The 27,227-nt window shown below is 47.2% G+C and overlaps 1 protein-coding gene across 1 annotated transcript in view; it reads right to left on the bottom strand.

Annotated features, from left to right (window-relative positions):
• Positions 1–508: 508 nt before the first annotated feature.
• ASHH1 (SET domain group 26) overlaps positions 509–27,227 on the bottom strand; it is a 134,616-nt gene continuing 107,897 nt past the window's right edge. Inside the window, exon 11 of the mRNA XM_087668217.1 lies at positions 509–1,330. Coding sequence (XP_087524343.1) covers positions 1,127–1,330 — 204 coding nt within the window. The 3' untranslated portion in view covers positions 509–1,126. The remainder of the gene's footprint in view (positions 1,331–27,227) is intronic.

The following is a 27,227-nucleotide window of genomic DNA, read 5'->3' as shown; positions in this document are numbered from 1 at the left end:
TTCATCAACTTTATGGGCTCATTAGTAATATTACTTCATTGAATTTATCAAAATCGTGCAAGCACCAAAAATCACCATTCCACAAATTCTCTTTCTCCATGCTTCCACCTTTAGAAGAGTTGATTGAAGAAACAATCATTTCTTACATCTTTCACGTGTGTATCAAAATTGTCAACTTGCACATTATTGCTACCCTAGCCCAAATGATGTGGTTTCTTCTATTAGCTCCAACTACTCTAGATCAAATAAGACAATTGGCAATGTGCTTTATTGATCATTCGCTCTCACTATATATATATATATATAAATTATTATTGCGTCTTTAAGATTGTAGTCCTTAAACCTACACCATCTTACTTGTAGAGTTGTCTTTAAGACTTTGTGATCCCCGCACAAAGCCATCTTATGTACAACCTAACCACAACTTTGAACTTACATCCCATGATTGTCTTTCATGGTACACATGTTGGAAATGGGAGGGTGTAGTTGGGTTGCACATTCATGCACTTTTTAAACGTTTTTAAATGCCACTTGGTAAAGTAGTGAATTATAGTCCAAAGAAAAACATTATGATTTGCAATATAGGATCCCAGGGATTGAACCCAGCCGGAACACACGCGCACACGCACACAATGCTGGCATAGACGAGTAAGCCCTTGAGGTCGCTGGCATGAATTTTATCATAATTGCTTGTTGAATCAAGCGACTTTCTTTGTATGCAGATGAGGAACTTGGAAGGCAACACCTGTACATCAATGCTTTTGGAAAAACCCCACCCCCCTTCTTAACGATCACGCCCCAAATACACAAGCTTACAGTAGTTTGTAAACAACAGAACAGTAGCAAATCATGATTTCAGTACATGTTGCACACTTTTTGACTGCAACATGTACACACTCAGTGGGCTCTAGAGTGGATCTTGAGATTTTTCTATTGCTCTCTCTGGCATGCTTCCGAAGTGGGAAAAAATGAAACTGTCCGGGAAGCTAGTATCCTCTACATGTCCTCAACTATGTGTAACATGAATGGCAGCATCATTTTGTGCGTGTTTTTAACCATTAGAATTTCCAGGGCTGCAGATATGTAGTGTACAAAGCACTTCGTGCAGTATCCAGTTCCCTTGCTGTCAATCCACCTGGAAGATTAGATTTGTTGCAACACAATAGTTGTAATCCACGACTGCTTTCCAATGATTGCAAGTCAGAGCGATCCACTTTTCTGCTGTAGAAATAGGAAGACTGTCCGTTCCATCTTTCCCAAGATCCTCAAATAATGGCCGTAATTCATTATGTAATTTATTCAGCTCCGCCAAAGCTGCTGCTTCCATCTCCTGCGATCCACCCAAAAAAAAAAAAGGCTCATTGTCTGACAAAGTACTTGTGGAGTTCAAAAATAAGAGCAATAGGAATAATCGGGGACTGCAAGATTTCAGTGGATGAAAAAAAGCTGCAGTTACCAGATTACTTGGGGTGCTTAAGGCAATACATGGAACATAAGAATCCAAACACATGCATGCATGACAGAGAGACACTTCTGTAACCAGGAACCAAGTGATTACCCAAGAGCAGCCCTTTCAATTGATATCGTACCTACATGTACAGTCCCAATGTAAGGAACATTTTGCCCAGGCCATGATGAGCCTTATAGCCTCACTCTGGCCAAACTACAACTTTGGTTTTTGTAGCATATCATACGTTCTCTCTCCAAGCAAATATGTGTGGTGCTTTTTCCTCTGGAGCATCAGTGTCTTGCTAAGAACATAGGTTTCACTAGAATGCTAAAAAAACCTGCATGCATGCATGTGCACCGACAGCTTAAAGCTTGGACCCATGAAGCAGCAGGAGAAAATGCATTTCAAAGCTTCATCTACTTTGGCTATGGTTTTTATCATGCTCAATGCTCTACATAGAGGTGGTTTATCAGCTGGCTAGCGAAGGGGCCATGATCCCAATTCCTGCTTTCCTTGACATTCAATTGACTGTTTCATGCCCCTGCAGCATATGGTTCTTTCTGGTTTTTAAGGCATGTTACAAGTGCAAACAGATTGTCTTCACTCAGCAATGCAAAAGGGGATTGCAACATGAAAGAAAGAAACTTTGAAAGAGCAGCAGGAAACTTTACTGCCACAGGGACTTCATCACCACTTTGCCTCAGGCTACTACACTCTGGAGGATTGGATGGTTATCCCTTACATGTGTGAATGCAAATTAGTTGTGTTAAAAGGTGTGCTATAGAAACCTTCTACAATAAGGGTCAAAGATACAGGTAAGAATGTCAACCTGTAAAGAAAGGGTGTTAAAAGGTGTGTTATAGAAACCTTCTACAATAAGGGTCAAAGATAAAGGTAAGAATGTCAACCTGTAAAGAAAGGCCAAAATGGTTCTGCTTTGTGTTGCTTACCAAGGGAAAAGCACTGAAGGAAGGGAAGGTCTATCTAGAGGATCATCCATGCAAGGGAGTGCATGGCATACTTTGTGCAGGAAAGCAGGAACATGGGTCATGTACCAAGATGGGAGGATTGACATAACAGAGAAACATACCCAATGACAGTTAGTGACTTATGAGACCAGTTTAGTATTGGCAGAATGAAACTATAACAGCTCCATGGGGAGTCGGGACATGCGCAGGGCAAGTCACACAGACCTTTACAAGCCGATATCTCGTATCCCAAAGAGATCCACTCGCATTAGAAGAGCAGACTCCCAAAAATATCAAGGAATACAGGTGGGAGTTGACCTACTGCCCATAGCTGCAGGTAGGCATGGACCATGGGAGGAGTACAGTACCTGAGGGGGTCCCCAACTTATCTAGAGAAGAGCTGCAAGGGACAATACGAGTACTCAAATGAGACAACACAAGTACTCATGAGACGAGGGGGTTAGATATACGTGGATTAGACTCAGATTTAGAGACTACATTGCTTTATGCAGCTAGACATGATACCAAGTTGACTGCTCTATGCAGAAATTGTGACCTGCTTGCTTGAATAGCCAGCAAGCAGACCGCACTGTTTGACACATTGGAGCAGTGTTGCACTCCATGCACGTATGGTACATTTCATACCATACCGTACCTTACTTTCTTTTTGCACGGTATCATACAGTTTGTTTGCATTCAAACTGTACCAAAAAAAAAAAGACGACGGTTTAAAATGTCTATTGGCACATTTTTTAAAAAACTTGCCCCTTTTCTTCAGCTGTTTACACCTTTAAACTTCTCTTCTTTCACTCTCCTCCCTCTTTCATAGTCCCTCCTCCTCTCTCCTCCCTAATCTCAGCCTTTATAAAAGGGCAGTCCCCCTCCCCCCATCTCACCACACAAATCAGCCTCATTCTTCATCAATCTCTCTCTTGACCTCAACTTTCAAGCCACTATCTTCTTCAATCACCCTTCTCTCTCTCTCCCTCTCCCTCTCCATCTCTTCCTCCTATCCTATCCCTCTCCCAATCCCTCTTCCTCATCCTCTCCCTCTCCCTTTCTCACCTTCTCTCCCTCTCCCTCTCCCCTCCCTCTCCCTCTCTCACTTTCAAGTTTCATTCATACATATTACATCCTCTCCCTCTCCCTTTCCCAAATCCCTTTTTCTCTCCTCTCCTTTCTCCTCATTCTTCTCCACAATGCCTAGGCCTCTTCATGATCTATCTTTAAGTTGCATATTTTGCGTGTGTCTAGGCTGATTCTATATATACTTTTATATGTATTTTTTTAATGAAGATAGAAAACAACGTATTTTATTTAAAAAAAATTTGTGTACATTCCATACTGTATATATTTGTGTACTGAATGTACCGTGCTAAATGTACGAAACCACTTTGCATTGGAGCCCGTATACAAGGGCCTTAAATCGACCTCACAAGGTATGGCGGATATGTTAGCATATGCGAGACACCTCCAAGATGGATGAACACGCAGCCTTGCCATTAATAACATGGCACAATGCCCATCATCCAGAGGATTCACATCCTTCCTATTTGGACATTGTACCAAATTCCAATGTAGTTTACTATGTCAAGGCCTCTCTACCCCTGGTGCCTTTTATCTTGATATTGACAACATCAAACTTGCCCCTAGGCATATAGACCATGCCTGCCTTGCCCTATCCCTGATTTATGCACTACCACAACAACAGCACCACAACTCCACCTGAACATCCAAGGGTTCTCTTTTCATAGGCCACAAAGTATGTATACATTGGTCATATATGCAAGTAGATGTTAAGAGATTGATGCAGTACTACAATTTGACGAGCTCATTTCTCTTATCAGGGTTTTTTTGAATAAACCACCCATGACAGCTAGAGATCAAGGTCACCATGCTAACTATGCCATATAATAGTCAGTATGACGAGAAGTGCCATGCATGCATAACTCCACAAAAAGGTGACGATGGCTGCTCACACACTGAGTACACATCTTCTGACGCCTCATTACACACAAGAAACAAGCCCACTATGCCAAGATTGAAAAGGAGTTCTACCAGGTTTTTCTAGGGAGTTTTGTAAGTGATTCCGAGAGTACCACCATGTGACCCCACTACCTCACAAATCTGTGGCATACATATGCTTAGCATTTCTTACGAGAGAACTAATTAGTATTGACTCTTGTGTAATTGACTAATTGCAGAATGTCGGATTGGTGGCTGAACATTTCTCACACAAGAGACCTATGCCACCACACATGTTTCATAGAGCTATATGTAAGGGGTTTGCTTCTAGTTGGGATAGCAATTCATAAGGCAGTGACCCAATGCAGCCCAACAACTACAGGGCAATCGTAATTTGACATGCATTGGCTAAGATTGTTGGTTCCATTCTAGCGCACGAGTTGAGCATAGGGGTTGAGAGCCATGGGCAACAAAACAGTGGGACAAGCTAGCTTCAAACGTTGATACACTACCCTTGACAAAAATTTGACTCGACACACCATCATTAAGGAGGGTTAGGCATAGAGACATGGGCAATATTACTGCTTTGTGGATTTCTGAACAGCATTTGATACAATATTATACCAAGCCCCAAGTGGGATGTGTATCAAAGTATATTGATAAGATTGCTAGGTTCAATATAGGATTAGTGGGCTAGGAGCGCGACACGAGTCTCGACAATGGTCTTACAACATGATGAGGGCATTGTACCAGTTTAGATTCTCCTGAGACTAAGTAAGGCCATCTTGATACCTTGCATGCCTTTTACATACATAGTGACCTCATGATGAATCTAGGAAAGACATATCTGTAATACCTCAGCAAGTTGTGGTGTGCCACCTTAGCAACACAATTCACCCACCTTGGCGATGTGGTAAAGCAAGTATCCTCCTATATTTACCTTGGGTCACTTACTTTGCACCCAAGGTCTCCATGAGGAGAGTTGCAACTTGGGTCACTTTCTATGGGCCCATATTCTCCATGAGGATCCAAATGTTAAACTCAAATAAGAGTTCACAACCCTTGCTGCCCTGGAATCAATTGGTAGAAGCCAAGAATAGCATTGTACCTTTTTAAATACACTAGTCACCCCATGCCTCATGTACAAAGCTGCTTTTTAGGGGGACCTCCCTTCACAAGTTGTAGAGGATGGATAGACAACTAGTTACGATGAATTCCAAGATGATACAAACAAACCAATGGCACCATGAAAACAACTAGCACTCCAATTTGTGCCTCATCTATGTTAACCTTTATTAGGTCATTAAGCAGCCCCAAAACTCAAATGCACTCACTGCTCAGTGTGTTTTAGTGTGCCATGAGCAAACTCCCACTTTTTGGTTGATTCCTCATTTACATAAAGAATGTGTGCTAGGTCACTTGCATCTCTAGTTTTGCAAATTATCCCAATCTATTCCTAGTTCATCATCACGTGGCTACTAGCTCCTCCTCCTCCTACCCACTCACTCCTCATCACCTACAACTGCTGCATTTTCATCCCTACAAGTTGCCTTGCTACTACCTATCATCTAGAGCACTTTCTAGCATCAGCCTGATCTGCATTTGCATACGCAATAGGCGGTTCTTGCATTTCAGCACTTCTATTCATCAGCCTCTGCTTCAACTGTGGTAACTACACTCAAGATCTGTCTCCGGTCGACACAACACATTGACACATCCCTCAGCCCACACCCAAGCCACTAGCTGTTGAACAGCTCTCCCCTTGAGCATTCTATAGATTTTCACTCATTTATTAATTTATTATTCAATTATCTTCACTTTTCATTTTTGCGTTTTTGCGTTTTTTCCATTTGTGTATCTCCACATGGTATTAGAGCCGATGCTCTCCTAAAAAGCTACTTGAGGCTATCATGGATTGCTTGGTTTGTTCTTGAATACGCTATACATCACATGCTAATTCGTGATGACTCATGCCACTCCATCTTGGGATTCTCTGACGTTTTCTCAAGCTAGTACTACAATGGAGGCCTTGTTGAGGCATTATGGTCTTGATAATGCAAGGACCAACTATAAGTCCCCATGGAAACCCAAATTGATACTAGTATGGATTCGAAGAACACTCTATGATTAGAACATAACTCTTTATCTTATGTTTTGTTTGAGTATAGGTTTGGTACTTCACATTTCTTGATCTTTCATCCCACTTTCACTTCACATTTAGCTTCATCTACATTAAATTTAGAACTCTACTTTAGACCTACCATAGGTTATTCGCTCTTAGCACACATTATGATGCACATTTGGGCTTTACTCTATGATCAGACACTTAAAGGTGTACCATTTTGCACCCTAGTGCTTTGTTGCTAGGAATGTCACATGAGCACTATGCACCTCCCCCATATCTGCAAGTGAACTCTCTGTCCTCTAGTTTTGTTGTGTGGCGAATCTCCCTCAAGCACATTGTGCCACCCTCCCCGGTTTCTCAAATGCAAGGACTCCCCACTTGTGCTGATGGGTCACCTCCTTCCTTGAAGAAAACACGGAGTAGAAAGGAATCACCTAGATATCTATACCCAGTCCCAATGTCACCAAAATGTAAAATAACCTTAATGTTTTAATTAAACTGCAAGAAGATTTTTAATCAAAATGAACTTTAATTCTAGTACCCCTAACTCTTGGCACGATAACCATTGCACAAACAGTGAAGGATTCGACAACAGGCATACAATGGACAAGTGTACACACTATGTGGTACAAGATCAAGGCAAAAGTAACAAGGTGCAATGTGAAACTTTCATTAAATTGAAAGTTTATGCCTTAGAATGGAGTTGCATTGAAAGCTTCACCTAGTAAGCAACTCACTTAGGGCACTTGAGTTATTAAATAGGCCTTGCATAGTTACCTCCCTATGACGTACGGTACTGTCTGTATGGTACAATTCGTACGGTACCGTACGATAGGTATCCGTACGAATTCGTATGTGATTTTGGGCCTATTTGGGCCACCTGGTTTGCATGTCCTAGATCCCACGTCCCGTGTTTCTTGCGCCCCTGCCTTTACTCCTACGCGTTCTGCCTGCTTGCATGGCACTTTTTGTGAGGGTGGGAAGCCTTGGATACCCCATCCCACCCCCCCACCCCCTTTTCCAGCAATGCACTCACTTCCTCCCCCCCCAACCTCCTCTCGAGTCCTCTTTGGATTCCTTTCAACTGGCAGCCCTCTCTTTGACCGTTGACCCCTCTTTGACTGTTTGAACTTTGACCCTTCTCTCATCTCCAAAGGTGCTCCTCTCCTACATGCTTCCACACCAATTCAGCAAGCACTTACCATTCTCATCTTCCTCTCTTGGATCTTGATTCTTGAATGGACTTGTGATTTGTCATTCTCAAATCTCACCTCCCATCCCCTCTTTCCCGCACCCTATCGAACCATTAGCCATTCTCAAATCTCATCTCCCATCCCCTCTATCCCGCACCCTATCAAAGCATTTGACATTCTCATCTCCCATCCCCTCTCTCTCACTCTTGCTCTTTCAACTTTACCCCAACCCTCGGGCCTCTTGAGTCTCCCTCCCTTTAACCTTTCAACCAAGTTACAAGAGTTAAGACTCAAGCATCTCTCTCTTTTTTTTTTCGTAAAACAATTTCTCTCTCTCTCTCTCTCTCTCTCTCGGGCCTCTTTATCCGTCATCAACAACATGACTCGTGAGAAGCACAAGGCCTTCAATTTGCATGCAATCCATGTGGAGAGGGACACAAAGAAGTCCAACTTCCACCATTGGACATGCAAGTTTTGCGGGAAACACTATAGAAGTGGTGCAACTCAGCTTCTCCAACATCTTTCTAAGACAGGGGGCCAAGTTGCTCCATGCAAGGAGATCCCTCAAAACATTGCAGAGGAGATTCTCGCCAAGATGAGAGGGGGATCCACAAAAGGAGGACAAAGTGGCTTATCGGCACAAAGTCCTATGCCTACTAACGAGGAAGCATCCAATGTGGGCGTATCTTCAACCGGTGCGGAAGAGGCCTCTACCATTAGTGGTGGGGGCTCCACATCCACATCCGGCTTGGGTAAAAGACAAAGAGTGGAGGCTCATGCGTTGCTGGAGAGACAATCCTCTCTCTCTCAAGCTCCCGGTCATATGCCTAGATCGGTTGGCAATGACTTGCGGACATTGAAATTGCATGCACAGTGATTGAGTGCAATCTTGCATTCAATGTCCTAAAGCAAGAGCAATGGAAGAAGATGGTAAAAGCCATTGCCAATGTGGGTCCATGTGAAGGATGGACCGGTGTTTTTACATACAATGACATGAGGACGAAAAAGATTGATGAAGACAAGGAGAGGATTCATAAAGCCCTTAATCCTATTCGGGCCACATGGATAAAATATGGTTGCTCCATTCTCACTGACGAATGGAGTGATCGTAAGAAACGGGGCATCATCAGCATACTCGTCTCATGTCCACTCGGCACTTACTTTTTGTGGGCTGTAGATACCGGCAAGACAGGGAGAAAAATGACGGGCGCATTCATCTACAACCACATTCAACATGCTATCATTGAGGTATATATTGCAATTTTCCTTTTAAATTTGTTTCACTTTCTTTCATTATGATAATATCATGATTCAAAATTGAAATTTGATTTATGCATAACTATCCCTCTCCCTATTCTTATAATTAATTTCTCTCTAGTATCTATGATCTATCTCGATCTTCTCTTTTCCCTCGGGCCGCAAGGCCCCCAACCCCCGAGCCCCATCTCTCTTCATTCTTGAATCTTGAAAGTTGAAAGCTGAAACTTGAAACTAGAAAGGGTCAAGTTTCAACTCTCTCCAGACTCTCTCTCTCTCTAATCTCCAATTTTCAAGTATTGTTAGTAATAAGTATACTTGTAATTTGTAAATTGTGGTTGTAGGTGGGCCCCTCAAATGTGGTGCAAGTTGTTACCGACAATGCATCGAATTGTTGGCACATGGGCCGTTTGCTTGAGGCCGAGTTCCCTACGATTGTGTGGACTCCATGTGCAAGTCATTGTTTGGACTTGCTCATGGAGGACATTGGGAAGCTCAAGTGGGTGAAGAGAGTGGTCCGTACAGCTACATCAATTGTCACATTCTTCACGGTAAAGGTAAAGGTGCTTGCGATGTATCGTGAGCATAGCACACTGGAGTTTAAGAAGCCTTCTTCAACTCGCTCTCCTTACATGTGGTATTTGTTGGAGCACCTTTATGAGGTGTGGTCCGCCTTACGCCAGAGATTGTGGTGTCCACTCTATGGAATGAGTGGGATGAGTATGAGACAGAGGAGGCCAAAGCCATGCAGCACTTGTGCCTTAATGAGCAATTTTGGCAAAAAGTCCGTGCCGTTGTCATTGTCATGACTCCCTTTTATAGGGTGTTACGTATGAGGGATTGCGAGGGGTCCACCATGAGCCTTCTCATTCACTTCTTTAGAGCGGCATTGGCGGAGGCACGTGCTTCTATAATGATCACAGAGACAACGTGCACATGTTTTAGAGATAGCAAAGAGAAGATGGGCGTGGATGCATAAGCCCATCCATGGTTTTGCCACATTGGTATATCCGGCCTACAAGTCACCAGCGGTCATGGATGATAGAGAGTTTCGTTCAGACCAGCTTGCTTATTTGACTTGTGTGGTCCCTGTGAATGACCACAATGCAGTGCTGGAGGAGCTAGGATGCTATGCAGATCAGAGAGGGCATGTGGCTTTTGCTTCTTCCACTTCTTAGAGGAGAGAGTCACTTGTGAAGCCTTTATTTTGGTGGCAAAACTTTGGATATGCACTGGAGACCCTTCAGCCCTTAGCCATGAGGGTCGTTGCCCAGGATTGCTCTTCGGGGACATGTGAAAGAAATTGGAGTGCCAATTCTCTCATTCACACAAAGATTCGCAATCGGCTTAGCACACAACAGTTAGAGCGGCTAGTCTATTGCCGCACTTACTTACGCCGCATGATGAGGGCTGTGATAAGCATGGATAGTCCGAAGCAGGTAAAGTTTAAACACTTAACCATAACATTTAAAATTTGTTGTTTTAACTTTTAAACTTTGAACTTTGAAGTTTATACTTTACAATTTAGACTTTAGCATTTACAATGATCAATCTTACGTACATCACTGCATTGTGTAGGTGAATGTTGATACATTCAAGTTGACGGGCGACACTCTTTGGAGTATACATAAAAAGGTAGACAAGGAGGAAAAGATGATTTTTGCAGAGCTCTAAAGACAGCTTATAGCAGCAGATACTCATGACACTCACAGTCAACCTGCTCGTGGGCAAGTTCAAGTAGGTGGTAGCAGAGGCATAGTCATTCGACGCCCTCCATCATCGAGGAGGGGTGGTTCGCGTAGCTTGCAAACATATGTAAGGCGGGGCTCTAGTAGCTCACATCTTGTGTCTCATGATGATATCCCTCCCTTGCCTACACAGCCGCCACCTAGGGAGCCATCATTTGATGATGATGGTAACCTCATCAATGAGGATGAGTATGAGTATGTCTATCATGGGATTTTGAGGAGTCGTCTTTAGACTCTCGTGATGAGCATTCAGATGGTTCTGATGATGATGACGATGATAGTAATGCCTCATCATAGATTCATATGACATAGGTCTCTCTTTCTTTTTGTATCTTTTTTTTTTCTTTTTTTTTGCAAATAAAATGTGGCTGATTATATTACTCAAAAAAACTGATTACAACGGAGTGCTCATGCTCAACAAACTAGCTGGAGAGCTGATGAAAATCACAAGTCCATGTATACAAGCCTCTCAAGGTGGTTTGGGGGGGATGGGGGCAAGAAGCCATGAGGAGGGGGTGTATCGCTGTCTGGGGCTGCTTGCCTGCATCACGAAAAACAGGACTTGGCCACCCCAAGTGCGCATGAAATGACATCGGAGCTCTTGACGAGCCCTTGATCCCCCTTGCACCTGATCCCATCGGCCGCAGAGGGAGTGGATGATGCAGGTCCAGAGCTCTGCTAAAGTCACCTGTACTGAAAGTCTCTCTTCCCGGAAAGCCTCTTGACATCACGCCTTCCAGATATGCCAACCAGTAAGACTCCCTATGACCTTCTATACCTCAGAGTGGTCTGCTGTGGGCTCCAGTACCTGGCGGATGGGTAGAGCCTCCAAACTGACCATTGCATACGACCCTGCGTTGATAATGAATATCGTGTCCTACATCCCGGCCTCATTCAAAAGGTGGCGGCACTGGCTAACTGCGTGGCAGTAAAAAGCTCCCCATGAGATACATCCAAGGCTGGGTGCTATACGGCGAAGGATGTGGCATGCACCTCTCCACACGAGCTACACCGCCTCACACGATGAAAGGCAATGCTTTGGTGTTTCCAGAGACTATTGTGTGCAGCGCATACAACCTCCCTCCTGCATCTGGACAAGTCAACTTCCCACCGCCAACCCTCTATCTGCCACCAGCCATAAGAAATACGATACTCTTCTCGGCCTCCAACTATCCCATAGGTGGCGCCAGAAGGTCCGTCGGAAAGGCTCTGTGATGCCGTGCTCCGCCTAGTGCCTGCTACGTGATGGCGCCCTATCCATATCCTCCTGCATCAATATGTGCCTGCCAATCATGGCAGTGTACTCCAGGAACCTCGGTGGCTTCTTGGCGACTGCTATGGCCCGGCCATAGCCACTCTCCCAAGTTCCACTCCAGCTCATCAAACGGCCTGCCCTTCCAAATCCAAAGGCGCTACTCCCTGAGCTTCTGCCAGAACACAAAAGGGTCCAACCGCCATGTCTTCCCGGATTCTCCTCCATGAGAGAACAGCTAACCCCTCATCCTATTGCCCTCTGCCAAGGGCCAAACGCCCTCCCTCCTGTACGATGAAGAGGGTCCCAAGTGGAGCGCCACCCACTCTACCTGCCACCTGTAGGGGGGTGCTTGCTAGTGAGAATCTAGCGGCCCATACCTCCTCGGGCTCTATCACCTATTGTCTCCAGGGAGCAAGCCACTGCTGAGGTATTGTTGCGCCTATCTCCCTTTTCCTCAGCGCCACTCCTCTCTAGCAGCCGGATACTCGTTGCAGCACATTCTCGTCCACCATCCTGTATACCTCTTGCCATGTCCTGATGGTACGAGCCGAGTCGGCCTCCCAGCCAGCCCACTGCATGTAGGGGCATCCGATCTTTGACCTGGGGATTCCAAATTATTGGCTGACAATCTATCTTCTCTTGGAAACCTGGGGTGCTCTGAATTAGGGCCTAACAGAGGCCCTCCCACACGCGGATCAAGCTGCGCAGGAAAGGTGATCTCGGCGGGGTGATCTAAGTTGACGTGAAGATCAATCTTAGGGACGGCCTCAACTGACCGCCAAGCCTCGGTCTACAGTCCTGAAGACCCTCTTGCAATAGGACCTTCCATGTCTGCCCTCCTGGTGTGAGGCTACGGACAACTAGCTTGCCCAAGAGGGCCATACTCTGATACTCTGGATCTATGATCCCCAAGCCTCCTTCTGACTGATGCCGTATGAAGGTTGTCCATGCCACCTTGGCCCTGGAATCCCTGGAACTGTCTCACCCGGACCAAAGGAAATTCGGCACTAGATGGCGAAGCTGCACTACGCAGGATGAGAAGTACCAACACTAGGCGATGTACCAGGTCGTCGCTAGGAAGACCTGGTTAACCACTAGGGCTCGGCCTGCTAGTGAGAGGCGAGCCGTACTCCAGCAGGTGAGCTTCCTCCAAATAGAATTGAGGACTGGGAGAAACAGTTGGGCGGGAGTGATATGGAGTCCCACTTGGAATCCTAGGTAACAAACAGTCTGCCCTCTGCTCACCCATCTAAATCCTAGGTGGATGCCTCACTCTGTGCTAGAGTCCGTGTCTGTGAGGAAACCAACCGACTTTCGCCAATTGATTTTCGCTCCCGCCGCAGAATAAAACACCTCAAGAGCTAGCCTCACTCTCTCCATCATCAACTCATCGTCCTCTATGTAGAGTGTTGTATCATCTACATACTCTGAGTCTAACAACTCGGTCTCCTCTCTCACGGGAAGTCGGAGGCCGTGTAATCCACTCACACCTGACCTGAGGAAATGAGACATCGCCTCTGCAAAGAGAAGAAACAAGTACAAGGCCAGGGGGCAGCCCTGTCGGATCGATCTCTCCAGTCGAAACTCCACCCCTTGCCTACCACCTATGAGAACCCTGCTGGTGGCCGATCTGTAAAGTGTGGAGACCTTGCAAATCCAAGCCTAGGGAAAGCCCAACCTCACCATGGTGCCCTCCAGAAAATCCTAGTCCACCTTGTCATAAGCTTTCTCAAAATCCAAGAGTAGTACAATCAATCTTTGTCCACTGTGCTGCGCCCACTCTGTTGCCTCAAAGAAGGTGAATACATTGTCTAGGATGCTCCTATCCTGGACAAAGCCTGTCTGTGTATCATGAATGATATCTAGAAGCACGGGGCATAGTCGCCTACCAATCATCTTTGCCAGTGTCTTATAGGCCACTGACAATAAGGTGATCGGTCTCCACTGGGAAAGCTCCAACCGGTCTCCCCCTTCAGAGAGAAGACGGATAAGGCTTGCCGAAAGACTCCCTGGCATCCGTCTTGAAGTGAAAATCTCTTGGAAGGCCATCAGTAGGGGGTCCTTTACCACCTCCCAGTAGGTGGTGAAGAATGCCTTAGAGAGGCCATCCTCTCCCCGGAATTTCTGCATGTCCTGTGTATGGAAAGCCACCTCTAGTTCCTTCTCTTTGAAGGGGGCTAGAAGGGAGAGTTCGATTTCCTGTGTGACGAGGGACGGGATGTGATCTCAGACCTGTTGCCTACATTGCTGTCCTCTAGCTGAAGCTGTCTCTTGCTGGAAAAGGCACCTGTAGTAGTTGGTGGCAATCTCTATCACCTCGTCTGGGTTAGAACGAGTCCTTCCATATTGATCTCAAAGGCTGTGTATCTGCTCTCCTAAGGTGCGAGGCTGGTGCACCTGAAAAAAATCCCTACACATCATATCCCCCTTCTGCACCTAGAAAGCTACGGAGGTGCGGAAAGAGAGCTCCGAGTGCCTGTCCTCTAAGCCATCAATGGCTCCTCGCGCGCGCGCCTCTTGTGTGTGGAGGGTGGGGTCCCCTGGTGCCTCTTGTAATGATCTCTGCATGGCTGCAAGGTCCCGCCACAGTGCTCTCTCCTCCTCCCAGCTTTGCTACCTGGCTTGTATGGTTGCCTCTTGGCAGATACTGCTGGACTTAGCTAGGACCTCTCCACCCTCTTTTGCAATCTGGTCCCTCGTGCTCCACTCCATATTCTAAATTTGCTCTATCTGTCCCGTCACCTTCTCCCTCCTATAGATCGAGTTAGGGATCTGACAAGATCGTGTATCTAGGGCAGATGCTGGGGGATCAAGTGTTAAAAGAACCGGGCAATGGTCACAACGACATACCCACCAACTGCCCAATCTGGCCTCCACGAGAGCCACCCCACTCTCCCACATAAAACCTGTCCAACGACCTAGTCGCCTCTATCCCAAGAGAAGTTCAGCGACCTCTCCCTCCTGTGGAAGGTAGGGTCTCTCTAGGCATCACGTGCTCCTACCGCCAGTAGAAAGACATCCCATGCGCCCTGCTCCTCCTCAGCCATGCCCTAATAGTTTCTGCCTTTGCCTTGCTAGTCCTCCAAAGCCTCCAGGTTGTTGAAGTCTCCTCCAACAATCCAGGAGTCAATCTCTGGGAGTCCATCCATGATCTCCGCCCAGAACCTGCTGCATGCCCTAACCTCCGTAGGGGCATAGACATTGAGAACTCTAAGGCACAAGTCTCCAATATCCAGTTTGATCCATAGAACCCTCCCTACCACTATCGTCCTGTGGTCTCGTACACAGGCGGTGAGACTCGAGCCAATAGAGGTGCATACGCCTCCACTCCTGCCGTGGAAACCTATGGTGTGCTCCCAGTAAGTGCGCAAGCTGCCCGGGAGTACCTTCCCTACCCGCTGGGCTTGGGTAGGCGTGAGCTTGTGCTCCTGTAGAAGTAGGATGTCGATCTGTCTGGCAAGGACAGACTCCAGCTCTTGCCGAACAATCGACTTTCTAGAACCACGTGCCTCACTATAGTGGAGACTGTTCACATTCCAGGATGCAAGGTGTAAGCGCATCGGGAAACTTGTGATTGACCGAATAGGCATTTGTTAGGTGTGGAGGCTGTTGATGAGGAGGAGAAACTGTGGGGCATGCAAGTGCGCTTTGCCGCAGGTCTGGATGGTGAACTCCGGTCCCCTATGGTGGCCCTCGGCCAGACCATATGGGTGATAGATGCTCCAGGTGATACTATCAATGTATCTATCAGCCATGCTGAGAGTTGTGACTTTGTACATTGGTAGAAACGGGCCGCTTGTGCCAGGGACCACTCAATCACATCTCGCAAAGCTCTCCACTGTGGAGGGGCTCGAAAGATGATGCTGAAGTGTGGGACCTCAGCATCAGCCCACTAGTCAATGTCCATCATGCAACCAAGCCACTGCTGTGCAAACAATGCTAGTCCTTCATCTCCTATCCACTAGGAGATGTGGTCCTCCACCTGACTCTTCAACTTCTCTATCTGTGTCGTAGTCCAATCCCCAGAGTGAGAGGACTGAAGAAAAAAAGCATACTTTGGTCCATCCGATGGTGCTAGTAGATGGACCTTACCCCTCCTTGACTTACTAACCACGAAGATCCCCACCTCTAGAGGTAGTGGGAACTCTTCTCGCTCTGCAACTCTCAGGTAGGACCATGGGCCACTGCGGAAGAACTCCTGTGGCAACAGCTATGCCTGTCTCGGGAAGGTGTGACAGGCTGCAAGGGCAGATGAGCTGGTGGCTGTGTGGGTGGGGGAGAACTGCTGGTGAGAGGAGGGTGTAGACGTGTGTGGCTCATCATCTCCTGTGGGAGGAGGGGGGGTGGGTCTGGGGGGGATCACCTGAACCAAGGGCGGATCGGGGGGCCAGGGGGGTACTCAGCAGGGGAGGTGGTGGGGGGGAAGAAGGTCGAGAGATGGTGGGATGGTTGGAGGTACATGGCGGGTGTGGGGGCTATGAGATCTCAGGTGATGTAGTCTATGGTACGGGTGGTGGATGTGGGGGATTGAGATCCTGCCGGGTGCGGCGGGGGGGGGGGGGGGGGCTGTGGAGTGCTCTGCTGAGGGAAATTCGCTCGTCCTCCTGCTCCTTGCTGTCAAGGCTGCGTCTGACGAGCTGGCTATGGCCCCCCTTACCATCTCCCTCTCTGTTGTCTCCGGACCCGTGTGAAGCTGTCAGTGTCTACCTATGGGCCTGTCGATGGAGCCGCCTTTGCTCCGAAGTGCGTATAGTCTACTGCCTGATGCCCAAAGTCATGGCAGCGCAGGCATTACCCTGGTTTCTCGGTCACAGTGACCTACTGCCTAAAGCAGTGACCTCCTGTCTCTATCTCCAGGAACTTGGGTATACTCTTTGTATCTTTTACAGCCACTCATATCTTGGAGACTTCTACAGCTGTTACTGCATCTGCGAAGGAGGTAGGAAGAACTGTTCCGAAGAGCCGACCAAAGTTCTCCACTAACTGGCGGTACTCTACCGCCAATCCGAGGAAAAGTAAAGTGACTGGGTGTCTGAGAAATCTGTTGTGGAGCTCAAATGACTCCACTGTGAAACCGTTGTATCAGGGAACCATGTGAATGACCCCCTTCGTGGAGGTATAGGGCAATCTCTCTATTAACTCACGAGTTGCATCCACAGAGGTCAGACGAACCATGAAGATCCCACAACCCATAAGGACTGCCTCCACGATCTGCGCTATGCCAATGCATAGCGTGGAGTGGAGCCAATCCCAAAGCTAGGCCCTGGATAGAGAGTGTCCTATTACCTAACCGAAAATCGTTGTTTCTTTAAGCTCCAGCTCTGTGGCACGGATAACCAAGAGCTGCTTCTTAAAGAGGACAACGCACAAGGTGTTTGACTAGGGGGCACTCGCAGAATGCACCGGCATCTGACCAAAGGTTTTCATTGCACTTCCCTACTGAGAACCTATCAATCACACTGATGTACTGCTGGAGGGGGGAGTGTTGCTGCAAATAGAGGGAGCAACCAGGGGAGGTAGGGGAGGGCGATGGTGAGGAAGGATGGGGAGGGGGGGGGGATTCTGTTTTCTGATGCCAATAGAGGCGTTGGGCGCCACGGATGACGGTGTGGGAGGCTTGCATGCAGGTGGCCGCACGGTAGAGAAGACAAGAGACAACACGGGTGAGGTACTAGGGCGTGGGAGTGACCAAGGCGGAGGGAAGGTGCCAAAGCGGGGGGGAGGTACCAGGCGGGGGGAAGCAGCAGGGCAAAGGAGGGGGAAGTAGCAGTCCGAGGGAGACACCAAGGAGAGGAGAGGAGGAGGGCAGTGCAAATGGGATGCAAGCGGGCGGAGCTTCAAGGAAAAAGGGGTGCAGGCGGCGGGGGCGGGGGGACAGCGTGATGACGGGAGCCACAAGGCGAGGGGGCGCACACAGGGGGGCAGCATGATGGCGAGGAGGAAGAGGCGCAGTGTGATGGCAAGGAGGAGGAGGCGCAGCTTGATGACGAGAAGGGCGAGATCAGCGCGATGGCGAGAAGGCAAGCGAGAGGGACGGGGGCAACGCGATGGCTAGTCAACGGGGGTGCAATTCAACGGAGGTAGGATGGCGGGGGGGAGGGCAACGGCGCGTCGGTTGAAAGCTCGAATATTGTAAGTGATTTCTCTTTTTCTTTTTTGTATCAAATATACTAGACTGGAGTTGTATTGCATGTTTTGCGCAGCCCATGTGACCGCGATGGTCACCCTCATGTATTCATCTTATTCTGTAATGAAATGGCTATTTCCACTTTAAATATGTATTCTATGATCTATCATTTAATGATTTATAGTTTTTATTATTTTAAAAATTATCTTATTTTTTTCCTCCTAATATCGTATCATACCTTATAAAATCATAAGATACCATTTAGTACCGTATTTTATCGTATCATACCTTTCATACTTGACAACTATAAGGCTTTGAGCTAAAGTTTTGTCCAATGAGCAACTCACTTATGATGAATGATAAAGTCATTAATTAGCGCTTAATGAAAACGTAATTTGATGAAGAGCACTTGGTTATCCATTTGGAAACTTGATCTTGGCTATTTGGAGAGCTCTCTCTCTCTCTCTCTCTCTCTCTCTCTCTCTCTCTCTCTCTCTCTCTCTCGTGTGCAGCTCACCGACACAGGAGATACCTCTTTTCCAGAGAGACAGAGGATACCTATGAGGCGGAGATCCTTAGATTGTTACATGAAGCAGACCCCGACGTTCCATTACAGGAGCTGACTCAGCAGTTCAGTGAGGCCTTACACATCCTTGTAGGTGTAACCTTCCCATACTCACGACCCACACAGAGAGAGCCTCCACCGGGGGGACACCTCGAAACAACTGGTATGATGATGAGTGCCGTGAGACCAGAGCATGGCTACAAAGAGAGAGAGCACTGGGGTCCACTACCCACAGACAGGCACAAATACTCTTTCGACGTCTCACACGGTGGAAGAAGAGAACATTCTTCGCCCAGCTAGAGCGAGACCTATATCAATTATTCTTAAGTCAGGACTCTAGAGAGGCTTGGAGGGTTTTCAGAGAGCATCGCCCGACCACACCTATTACGTCCACCGCTCTATGGGAAGAGTATGCAGCTAGTCTCTATACTGTGGAGGGTCAGCCACCTCTTCCCGACCCACTTGAGCCTTGTCCAGAGACCATCAGTTTCCTTACAGAAAGTAGGGTCCGAGATGTTGATCTAAAATATGCATTACTTGCTGATTAGCCTCTTAAACAACCCCAAAACACACTAAAAATGCTCTTTTAGAGTAAAACCCTAAAACGGGGAGTGATTCGAGAAAGTTCAGTGGAAACCCTAAAACGGGGAGCTGTTCAAGAAAGTTTAGTGGAAACCCTAATTTTTGGAGCACCCTTCCACATCTATAAATAGATAGGCTGCCCCCATTCAGCCATTATCCTTGTTTGCAGGTTACACCAGCCCACACACCCTCTGCTGCTGTTGGCGCCCAGTTTCCAGCCTGCAGCCCACCTCCATCTGCTGTCCAGCCATCATCGACTGCAGCCACATCATCTTCAGCCTGTCCATTGCTGTAGGCGACTGCTCCAAACTGTCCCAGACTGCTGTTCAGCCTGCTGTCCATCATCTCCAAGGTCAGCCAGCCTGCATTTTCAGCATTGCAGGACCTCACACTCTCAGACAGTGTTTCAGCCTGCTGTTTACAGCAGACTGTGCACAGTTTCCAGCCCCTGATTGGTAGTACACTGCTGCGTTTACCAATTTCCAGCCTCCAGACTGCTGCGTTTTGGTGACCAGCCTGCTGCTATTGATTCAGCACTCCTACACTCCGACTGGTGGTCACAGACTTGGAATCCGTCTTCGGTGGACGTCACACTCCAACATTGCTCTGCCCTTGAGCACACTGTACACTCTTACATTCATTTACAACATTCATTCACTTCAGAGTTGTGTTAGCTCTCTCCCTTCTTCTGTTTGTGTTTGAGTTTGAGTTTTGCGTTTAGGGTTTGAGTTTTGCCCTCTGTGTCTGTGTCTGTGTCTTTGTGTTTCTGTCGTGGTTGTACACTCTGTGTGTCCTCAGTGCAAACCCTAGCAGTCTTCTTAACATGCTATTAGAGCCGGTGCTCTTGTAAAGAGTATCCTGCGGATATTGTTGAGAGCTAGTCTTTGTGTGAGGCACACAATACGACTCATAACCAAATCACAATGTACCAGACACCTTCTCATGTTCCTATGGTGTCTTATTAGGCTTCTCCATCATTGGAGGCCCTGAGACGGCATTATGGACTCGGGGAGGAGGACGACACTCCACCTTCACCAGATTTCACTAACATGACAGAGGAGGACTTTGAGGAGTACTATCACAACAAGTACGGCGATGTTTACACCCCTCCCACCAGTTTTGCTACCACATCCGGACCGGTTGGTGAGGCTGGCCACCTCTTCGATCATGGAGGACATACGGCATTCGGAACATCTTGCAATCCATCTTCATCATCTCAGCCAAGTCCAATGTCAGGTTTGTACAATTCTTTTGTGTTGCATGAATCAAAACCCTCACCTGTTTCTTCTTTTGAGGTACAAGATCCGGATGGCTTTGTGTATGTGAACTTCAATCGAGGGGGCTCACGAAGCAGATGGAATTTAAGTACATCTACAGCTTCTGTTTCATTTGAGCATATCACACACACTTCTCACTTCCCTCCCATCCCACCCTCTTCTATATCACACCTTGATCATCTCTCATCATCTTTCCAAAATCTTGGATTACACTCCATATCTGCTTCACACACCCTAGGGGTTCGATCTTCCATCTCCGCTCCTAGCTCCTTTTCCTTCTCCACCCCATTCTCTACCTCTTTGCACCATGGTACTTCGTTAGGGGGAATGCCACTCTTTAACACAATGCCTCTCACCTTTCAGCAAATGAGCGCATCCATAAATCCTGGGTCAACTGTGATGGGCATTCCCCTCACTATCCCCAGCTTCACATCTCCCATGACCACTCATACGCAGGGGTTTCCATCCTCAGCTTATGGTGCGTCTTCACACTCTCCTTGGGTTACACCTACGCAGGGATTCTCATCTTCTGCTCTTAGTGTTCCCATCCCACCTCCTTGGGTTCCTCATGTGGCTACCAAGCCCATGCCTAGTCAGCCCATCCCTACTTATGGATCCACCTTGCACACTATCCGCATGCCTGGTGGGCACTCTGGGGCCCATTCCCAAGTGTACTCCACTCCCCCATCCTACCCCCACTACACTTTTTCACACTATCCATCTCTGAGCACTACCACTCCTGTTGCAACGGCCAAGAATGCCTTCACGGATAAGACACGTTTTAACGGGTCAAATTTCACTAAGTCGAATTTCATGCAACAAGTGCTTGAGTCTCAGGGTCTTTGATACCTCGTCATTGGTCTAGAGCCTATGCTGGGACCCTCGACTAGCTCACCCTAACTACATCCGTCAATGGAGAGTCCGCAATGCTACAGCCAATGTTGAGCTAATGCAGGGATTGCTTCCTGAGTTTCACTCTCAGTTGCAGCACTTCCCGCTTGCGTCAGAGCGTTCGAGTCACCTTCTCGATCGCTATGCCGCTCGTGATCGTACTCAGCGCATCAATCTTGACTTTGAGCTTCAAGAGCTCTCTCTTAAGGAAGGGGATGATCTGAAAGTCAAGCTGGCTGACTATAGGCAGTTACTTGCCGAGTTCGCCACTACTGGCTCTCCAAAGTCAAATGATGATAAGATTACATTCTTCTTGAATAAGTTGCCCGCAAAATACTTTGATTTCATTCAACGCATCATCTCCCAATCTCGATTGCCAACCTTCTACGAGTTTAAGTGCCAGTTCTTGCATTACGCAAGGCTGCATGATCAAATCCACAAGAAATCCTCATCACAACCTTATTCAGAGCAGAGGGGATTGTTTGCCTCTTCTTCGGGAGAGAAAACCACCAGTGGCAAAAACTCGCTAGATGCGAAGGCAAGCCAATCAGCAAGCCATGTGGACGAGGAGTGTCGCTCCAAGGCCCAAGGTCTTCCACCTAAAAAGCCTCAGCAGACCGCTGCGACTCCACAGTCCAGTGGGGTCTGCTCCTGCTTCATCTGCTCCTTCAGCACCCGTTGTTGCTGTTGGACATGTGGCTCGAGTACAGCCTCAACAACCCATCTCTTTCACTACCCTTGAGGGACTCGTTGATTGGTTAGCCGGTTCCGATCCCGTTGCACTTCATGCATCTATCTCACCTTCCTCCCCACCTCGTCACGCGTTCCCTTGGTAGAGCACCGCTATTGGACGTACGCGATGGTGGCCACCTTCTTAGACTAGCATGTCTCTAGGTCCTTTTGGATACCCTAGGTCAGTCTAGCATTCATTTTTCGCACTCTTAGAGTCGGGCCCATAGGATTTTTGTCTCTACATTTTAAGTCTTCCGCTGCATTTACTCACACACACATACACATTTGCATCTTTGCACTTGTTCCTTCAGTTAGCTTTTCATTTTAGTTTAGTTTAGTTTTTGGAGCATCTCACTGCTGACCTCTCTGATTGCAGACTTTGATCTCCTTTGCAGGTTTTGTTTTCAGTGTAGGGCTAATATGCAGGTTTACCCAGTCCTACCTGGGTTGGAGACTTGGGATACACGCCGTTCCTTCATGGTTTCATCATCCTTGGAGTTTTTCTCTTCTACCAACATGGAGGCTTCCCCTCCGGAGCCAGATTGTGCAGCATCTCTCTTGATGCTATCATGGCGGTGACTTCTACCTAGCTCTTCCAGCTGGGATGCTTCCTCCTCCTCTTCATTCCTTATGGTTCTCGGCACCACACGAAGACCGACATCAGGCTCCTCTTCCTTCTTCGGCATCTACATCCAAGTTGAGAGGGGGTTCCTACCCTTCTTGGTATTCTACAGGCTTCAGCGCTTTGCCTTCGACATCGGCTTCTCCCCCTTGTTGTACCTTACCCTTTACATTGCATGATTTCATCATCTTTGTACTAGGGCGCTTGGGCAAGTGAACAATTTCCCCATGAGGGACACTGTCCAAGTGGCACCTGCTGCATGAGCATTCTTCAGCATGTAGTATACTTTGCATCTCATTGTGCAAAGCACCACTTGCGCAGATCCTAAGCTGTTTTCACCGGCGGCTATTGTTACCACACCACCATCCTTCTTCATCACATGGATACCTCATCACCTATTTTTCCTCGTCATCGACGCCCTGAGTGGATGGGTTAGCTTGTACTGTTTTGTGATGTGTTGGGTGTACCCTCCCTACTCCCGTCTTCTGGGTCACTATTACTCAATCAGCTGCATCCCATAAAATTTACCACACTTATTCAAAAAAAAAAAAAAAAAAAAAACACACACACACAAAGTTCAATGTGGTTCCATCCATCTTTATAGGACTTGGTAGGCCACTGGGCAGCTGACGTGCACCCTTTGTCCCATGCCCTGTCCTCTCTGGGGTGACTACTTGGATTCCCTTGGTAAGATAACCATCACCTCTATAGTATTGGTAGGCCACTAGGCAGCCGACGTGCACCCTTTGTCCGATACCTTGGCTGCTTTGGGGTGGGACACCTTGGGGTACATAAACATCACCATGGCTGGCCTAACCTTTCGGCTCAGTTTTGGGCCTGAGAGGGGGTGTTGAGCTAAAATATGCATTACTTGTTGATTAGCCTCTTAAACAACCCCAAAACACACTAAAAATGCTCTTTTAGAGTAAAACCCTAAAATGGGGAGCGGTTCGAGAGAGTTCAGTGGAAACCCTAAAACGGGGAGCGGTTCGAGAAAGTTTAGTGGAAACCCTAATTTTTGGGGCGCCCTTCCACATCTATAAATAGACAGGCTGCCCCCATTCAGCCATTATCCTTGTTTGCAGGTAACACTAGCCCACACACCCTCTGCTGCTGTTGGCGCCCATTTCTAGCCTACAGCCTGTCTCCATCTGCTGTCCAACCATCATCGACTGCAGCCACATCATCTTCAGCCTGTCCATTGCTGTAGGCGACAACTCTTAGCTACTGGCAACTGCTCCAAATTGTCCCAGACTGTTGTTCAACCTGCTGTCCATCATCTCCAGGGTCAACCAGCCTGCATTTTCAACATTGCAGGCCCTGACACTCTCAGACACTGTTTTAGCCTATTGTTTACAGCAAACTACGCATAGTTTCTAGCCCCCGATCGGTGGTACACTGCTGCGTTTACCAGTTTCAAGCCTCCAGACTGTTGCGTTTTGGTGACCAGCCTGCTGCCATTCACTATTCAGCACTCCTACCCTCCGACTGGTGGTCACACAGACTTGGGATCCGTCTTCGGTGGATACCACACTCCGACATTGCTCTGCCCTTGAGCACACTGTATACCCTTATATTCATTTACAGCATTCATTCACTTCAGAGTTGTGTTTTCTCTCTCCCTTCTTCTGTTTGTGTTTGAGTTTTGAGTTTTGCGTTTAGGGTTTGAGTTTTGCCCTCTGTGTCTATGCCTGTGTCTTTGTGTTTCTGTCGTGGTCGTACACTCTGTGTGTCCTCAATGCAAACCCTAGCAGTCTTCTTAACACGAGAGGCCATTGACAGACTTAGCAGAGAAAAGGCACAAGATCATGATGGACTAGTAGCTGAGCACTTGATCCATGCTAGAGATTATGTGGCAAGATTCCTAGCTTACATGTTTAACAGTGGCATGTATGAAGGCCTACCAGAAAGCTAGAGCACGAACACTATTGTGCCTATCCTCAAGTCAGGGGAACCTACTCTACCCACTAACTATCGGGCTATCATGGTTGGGCATACATTGGCTAAGTTATTTGCTTCCATCCTTGAGCACGAGTTAAGCAAGTGGGCAAAGAGGTGGGGTCTTAGAGCACAGGGACAAGCTGGCTTTAGGAGAGGCTTCTCCACATTCGATCATATCCTCACACTCAAAGCGATCATTGAGGAGGGAAGGGCTGCTTTGTGGACTTCCGCAAAGCCTTTGACACAGTATCAAGAGACAGACCGATACATAGATTGCATGCCATGGGAGTATCGAAAGAGCTTAGTTGGGGTATTTTGGCACTGTATGAGAGAGTTGTGCGTAGAGTTTGGACACCTGAGGGCCTTTCGGCACCTATTTACTCCACCATTGGGGTGAATCAGGGATGCCCCCTCTCTCCGACATTATTTGGCCTGTACATTGATGCGATTGCTGATTACATTTCACATGAAGGAGATAGAGGAGCTCCACTAGCTGGCACTTGGATACCTCTCCTATTGTATGCAGATGACATTGTATTGATAGCGGACTCTCCAGAGGGTCTACAGAGACACTTGGATGCATTACAAACCTATACTTTGGACAGTGGGCTTTCAGTGAACCTTGGTAAAACCAAGGTGATGGTATTTAATACTACACCACAGTGGGTCAAGAGATCAGCATCTAAATTAACATATGGATCTGAGGAGCTGGAATATGTGGATTCTTATACATACCTAGGAGTCTTATTCACAGGGCCCACCTTTTCTATGCGAGAAGCAGCAGACACTAGACTAACTCGCGGATACACAGCACTAGGTGGTTTGGAGAGGATGTGCTCATAGGTGCAATTCCAAGAACCCCGCACCAAGCTATGGCTCTTCGATACACTGGTCACATCCACACTACTTTATGGAGTACAAATATGGGGGCCCAGTCTTGACCACTGTAGCAGATCAAGGTGCACTTATGATCGATGGAGGTCGATGGAGAAACCCCTAGTGTCCATGATATCCAAGATGATCAGATGTAAGGCCTCAGTGCCACATGAGATCATCAAAGCCGAGATAGCAACTACATTGATTGTGGTAGAGGCCCTCACCCGATCGGTCACATACATACATGGCCTATGGGACTTACCTACACACAAGTATGCACAGTTGGCCCTTGAGTCCTCCAGGCAGCTTGCCAAAGAGGGTGATACTTCATGTTGGTATGCATAGATGTCGGCCTGGTTTGAGCTGCATAGCTTTAGCATGGACAAGTTGGACAAGTTAACCCCCTTCTAGTACTCCCTTGATGCACCATCTCTTGATCTGAGCAAGTTAAAGATTCGCAAGATCATCAGAATGGATCTTACCCAGTTGGATATCAGGCGGACATGGTTGATGCCAGGGCAGGAGCTAGGGACAAAGATGGCTTTCTACCGTGAGCATTTCCTTCATACTACAGATGATGGATTTATTGCTTGCCCGAGATACATGGACACCCACCTTTCCCATGGGATCAGATGTACTATTGGCTAGTTGTGCACCTCCTCACATCAGCTAGAGATTGAGACTGGCAGATCTAGATCCATCCCATCAGAGGAGCGCATATGCCACATATACCAATTAGAGCCAAAGACAGAGGAGCATTATATTTGCCCCTGCCCAACGTATTATGAGGTCCGTGGTCGTTTCCATTGTCTTTTTAGAGACGGATTTGGATCACTATCCAAAATCATGGATTTTACTGATCAACGATGCCTTAGCCTCTTTCTTCTTGAGATACGACAGCTTCGTGACACGCGCCTCAAGAGTACAGCTGCTCCAAGACACCGAGACCCTCCACAGAGGCAGTTCACAAACTTCTTTGCAAAGGAGACTCAGAAGACTTCAATACAGTTACAGCCACAATCCACACGAGAGCCTCTCTTACCGCCACAGTCCACACACAGACAAGGAGTACTGATTCATTGAGCTGTTAAGCTTAGCCGATCCAGACGTCCTAGGCCTCGACACAAACATCGGCGATACCTTCATAGGCAGATATAGGGGATTATTGCTCGGGCTAGAGCTAGGCCCTCCATACCCACATGAGATTGTACCATTTGGAACTCATTGTTACAAGATAGAGCTCTATGTTTTACACATAGCCTTAGTTAGTTTCCTTTTTTATTTTGCTTTGTGCTACATATTTTGCCCAGACAGTTCTACCATCATACACATGATTGTAACTCATGGTCTGATAGGACATTTTGGCCTTTTGTAGACATTAATATATCATTTCATTTCTCTCTCAGCAACCTAAGATTGGAGAGCTATAACAACAAAAGAAGATGCGTGCTTATTGATTTTTCACAATGAATAGTAAGACAAGAATGTTTTGCAACCATCTCGAGGCACTCGATAGCTAGGAATCAATCTCTTTCTTCTCCTTTTCTCTCTCTCAAGTTGTGCAAGCTCTATTTTACAATGGACCAGAATTAGGAGTTATTATACACAACAGATCAGTGGCTAGGATTTGCAGAAATCAAACATTTTGGGTAT

This window comes from Lygodium microphyllum, chromosome 26, assembly GCF_053477565.2.
Source record: "Lygodium microphyllum isolate KBCC chromosome 26, Lygodium_microphyllum_v1.1.10, whole genome shotgun sequence".
NCBI classification, from domain to species: Eukaryota; Viridiplantae; Streptophyta; class Polypodiopsida; order Schizaeales; family Lygodiaceae; genus Lygodium; species Lygodium microphyllum.
Note: the sequence above shows the minus strand (reverse complement) of the source record. Positions and strands in the feature narration are given on the sequence as shown.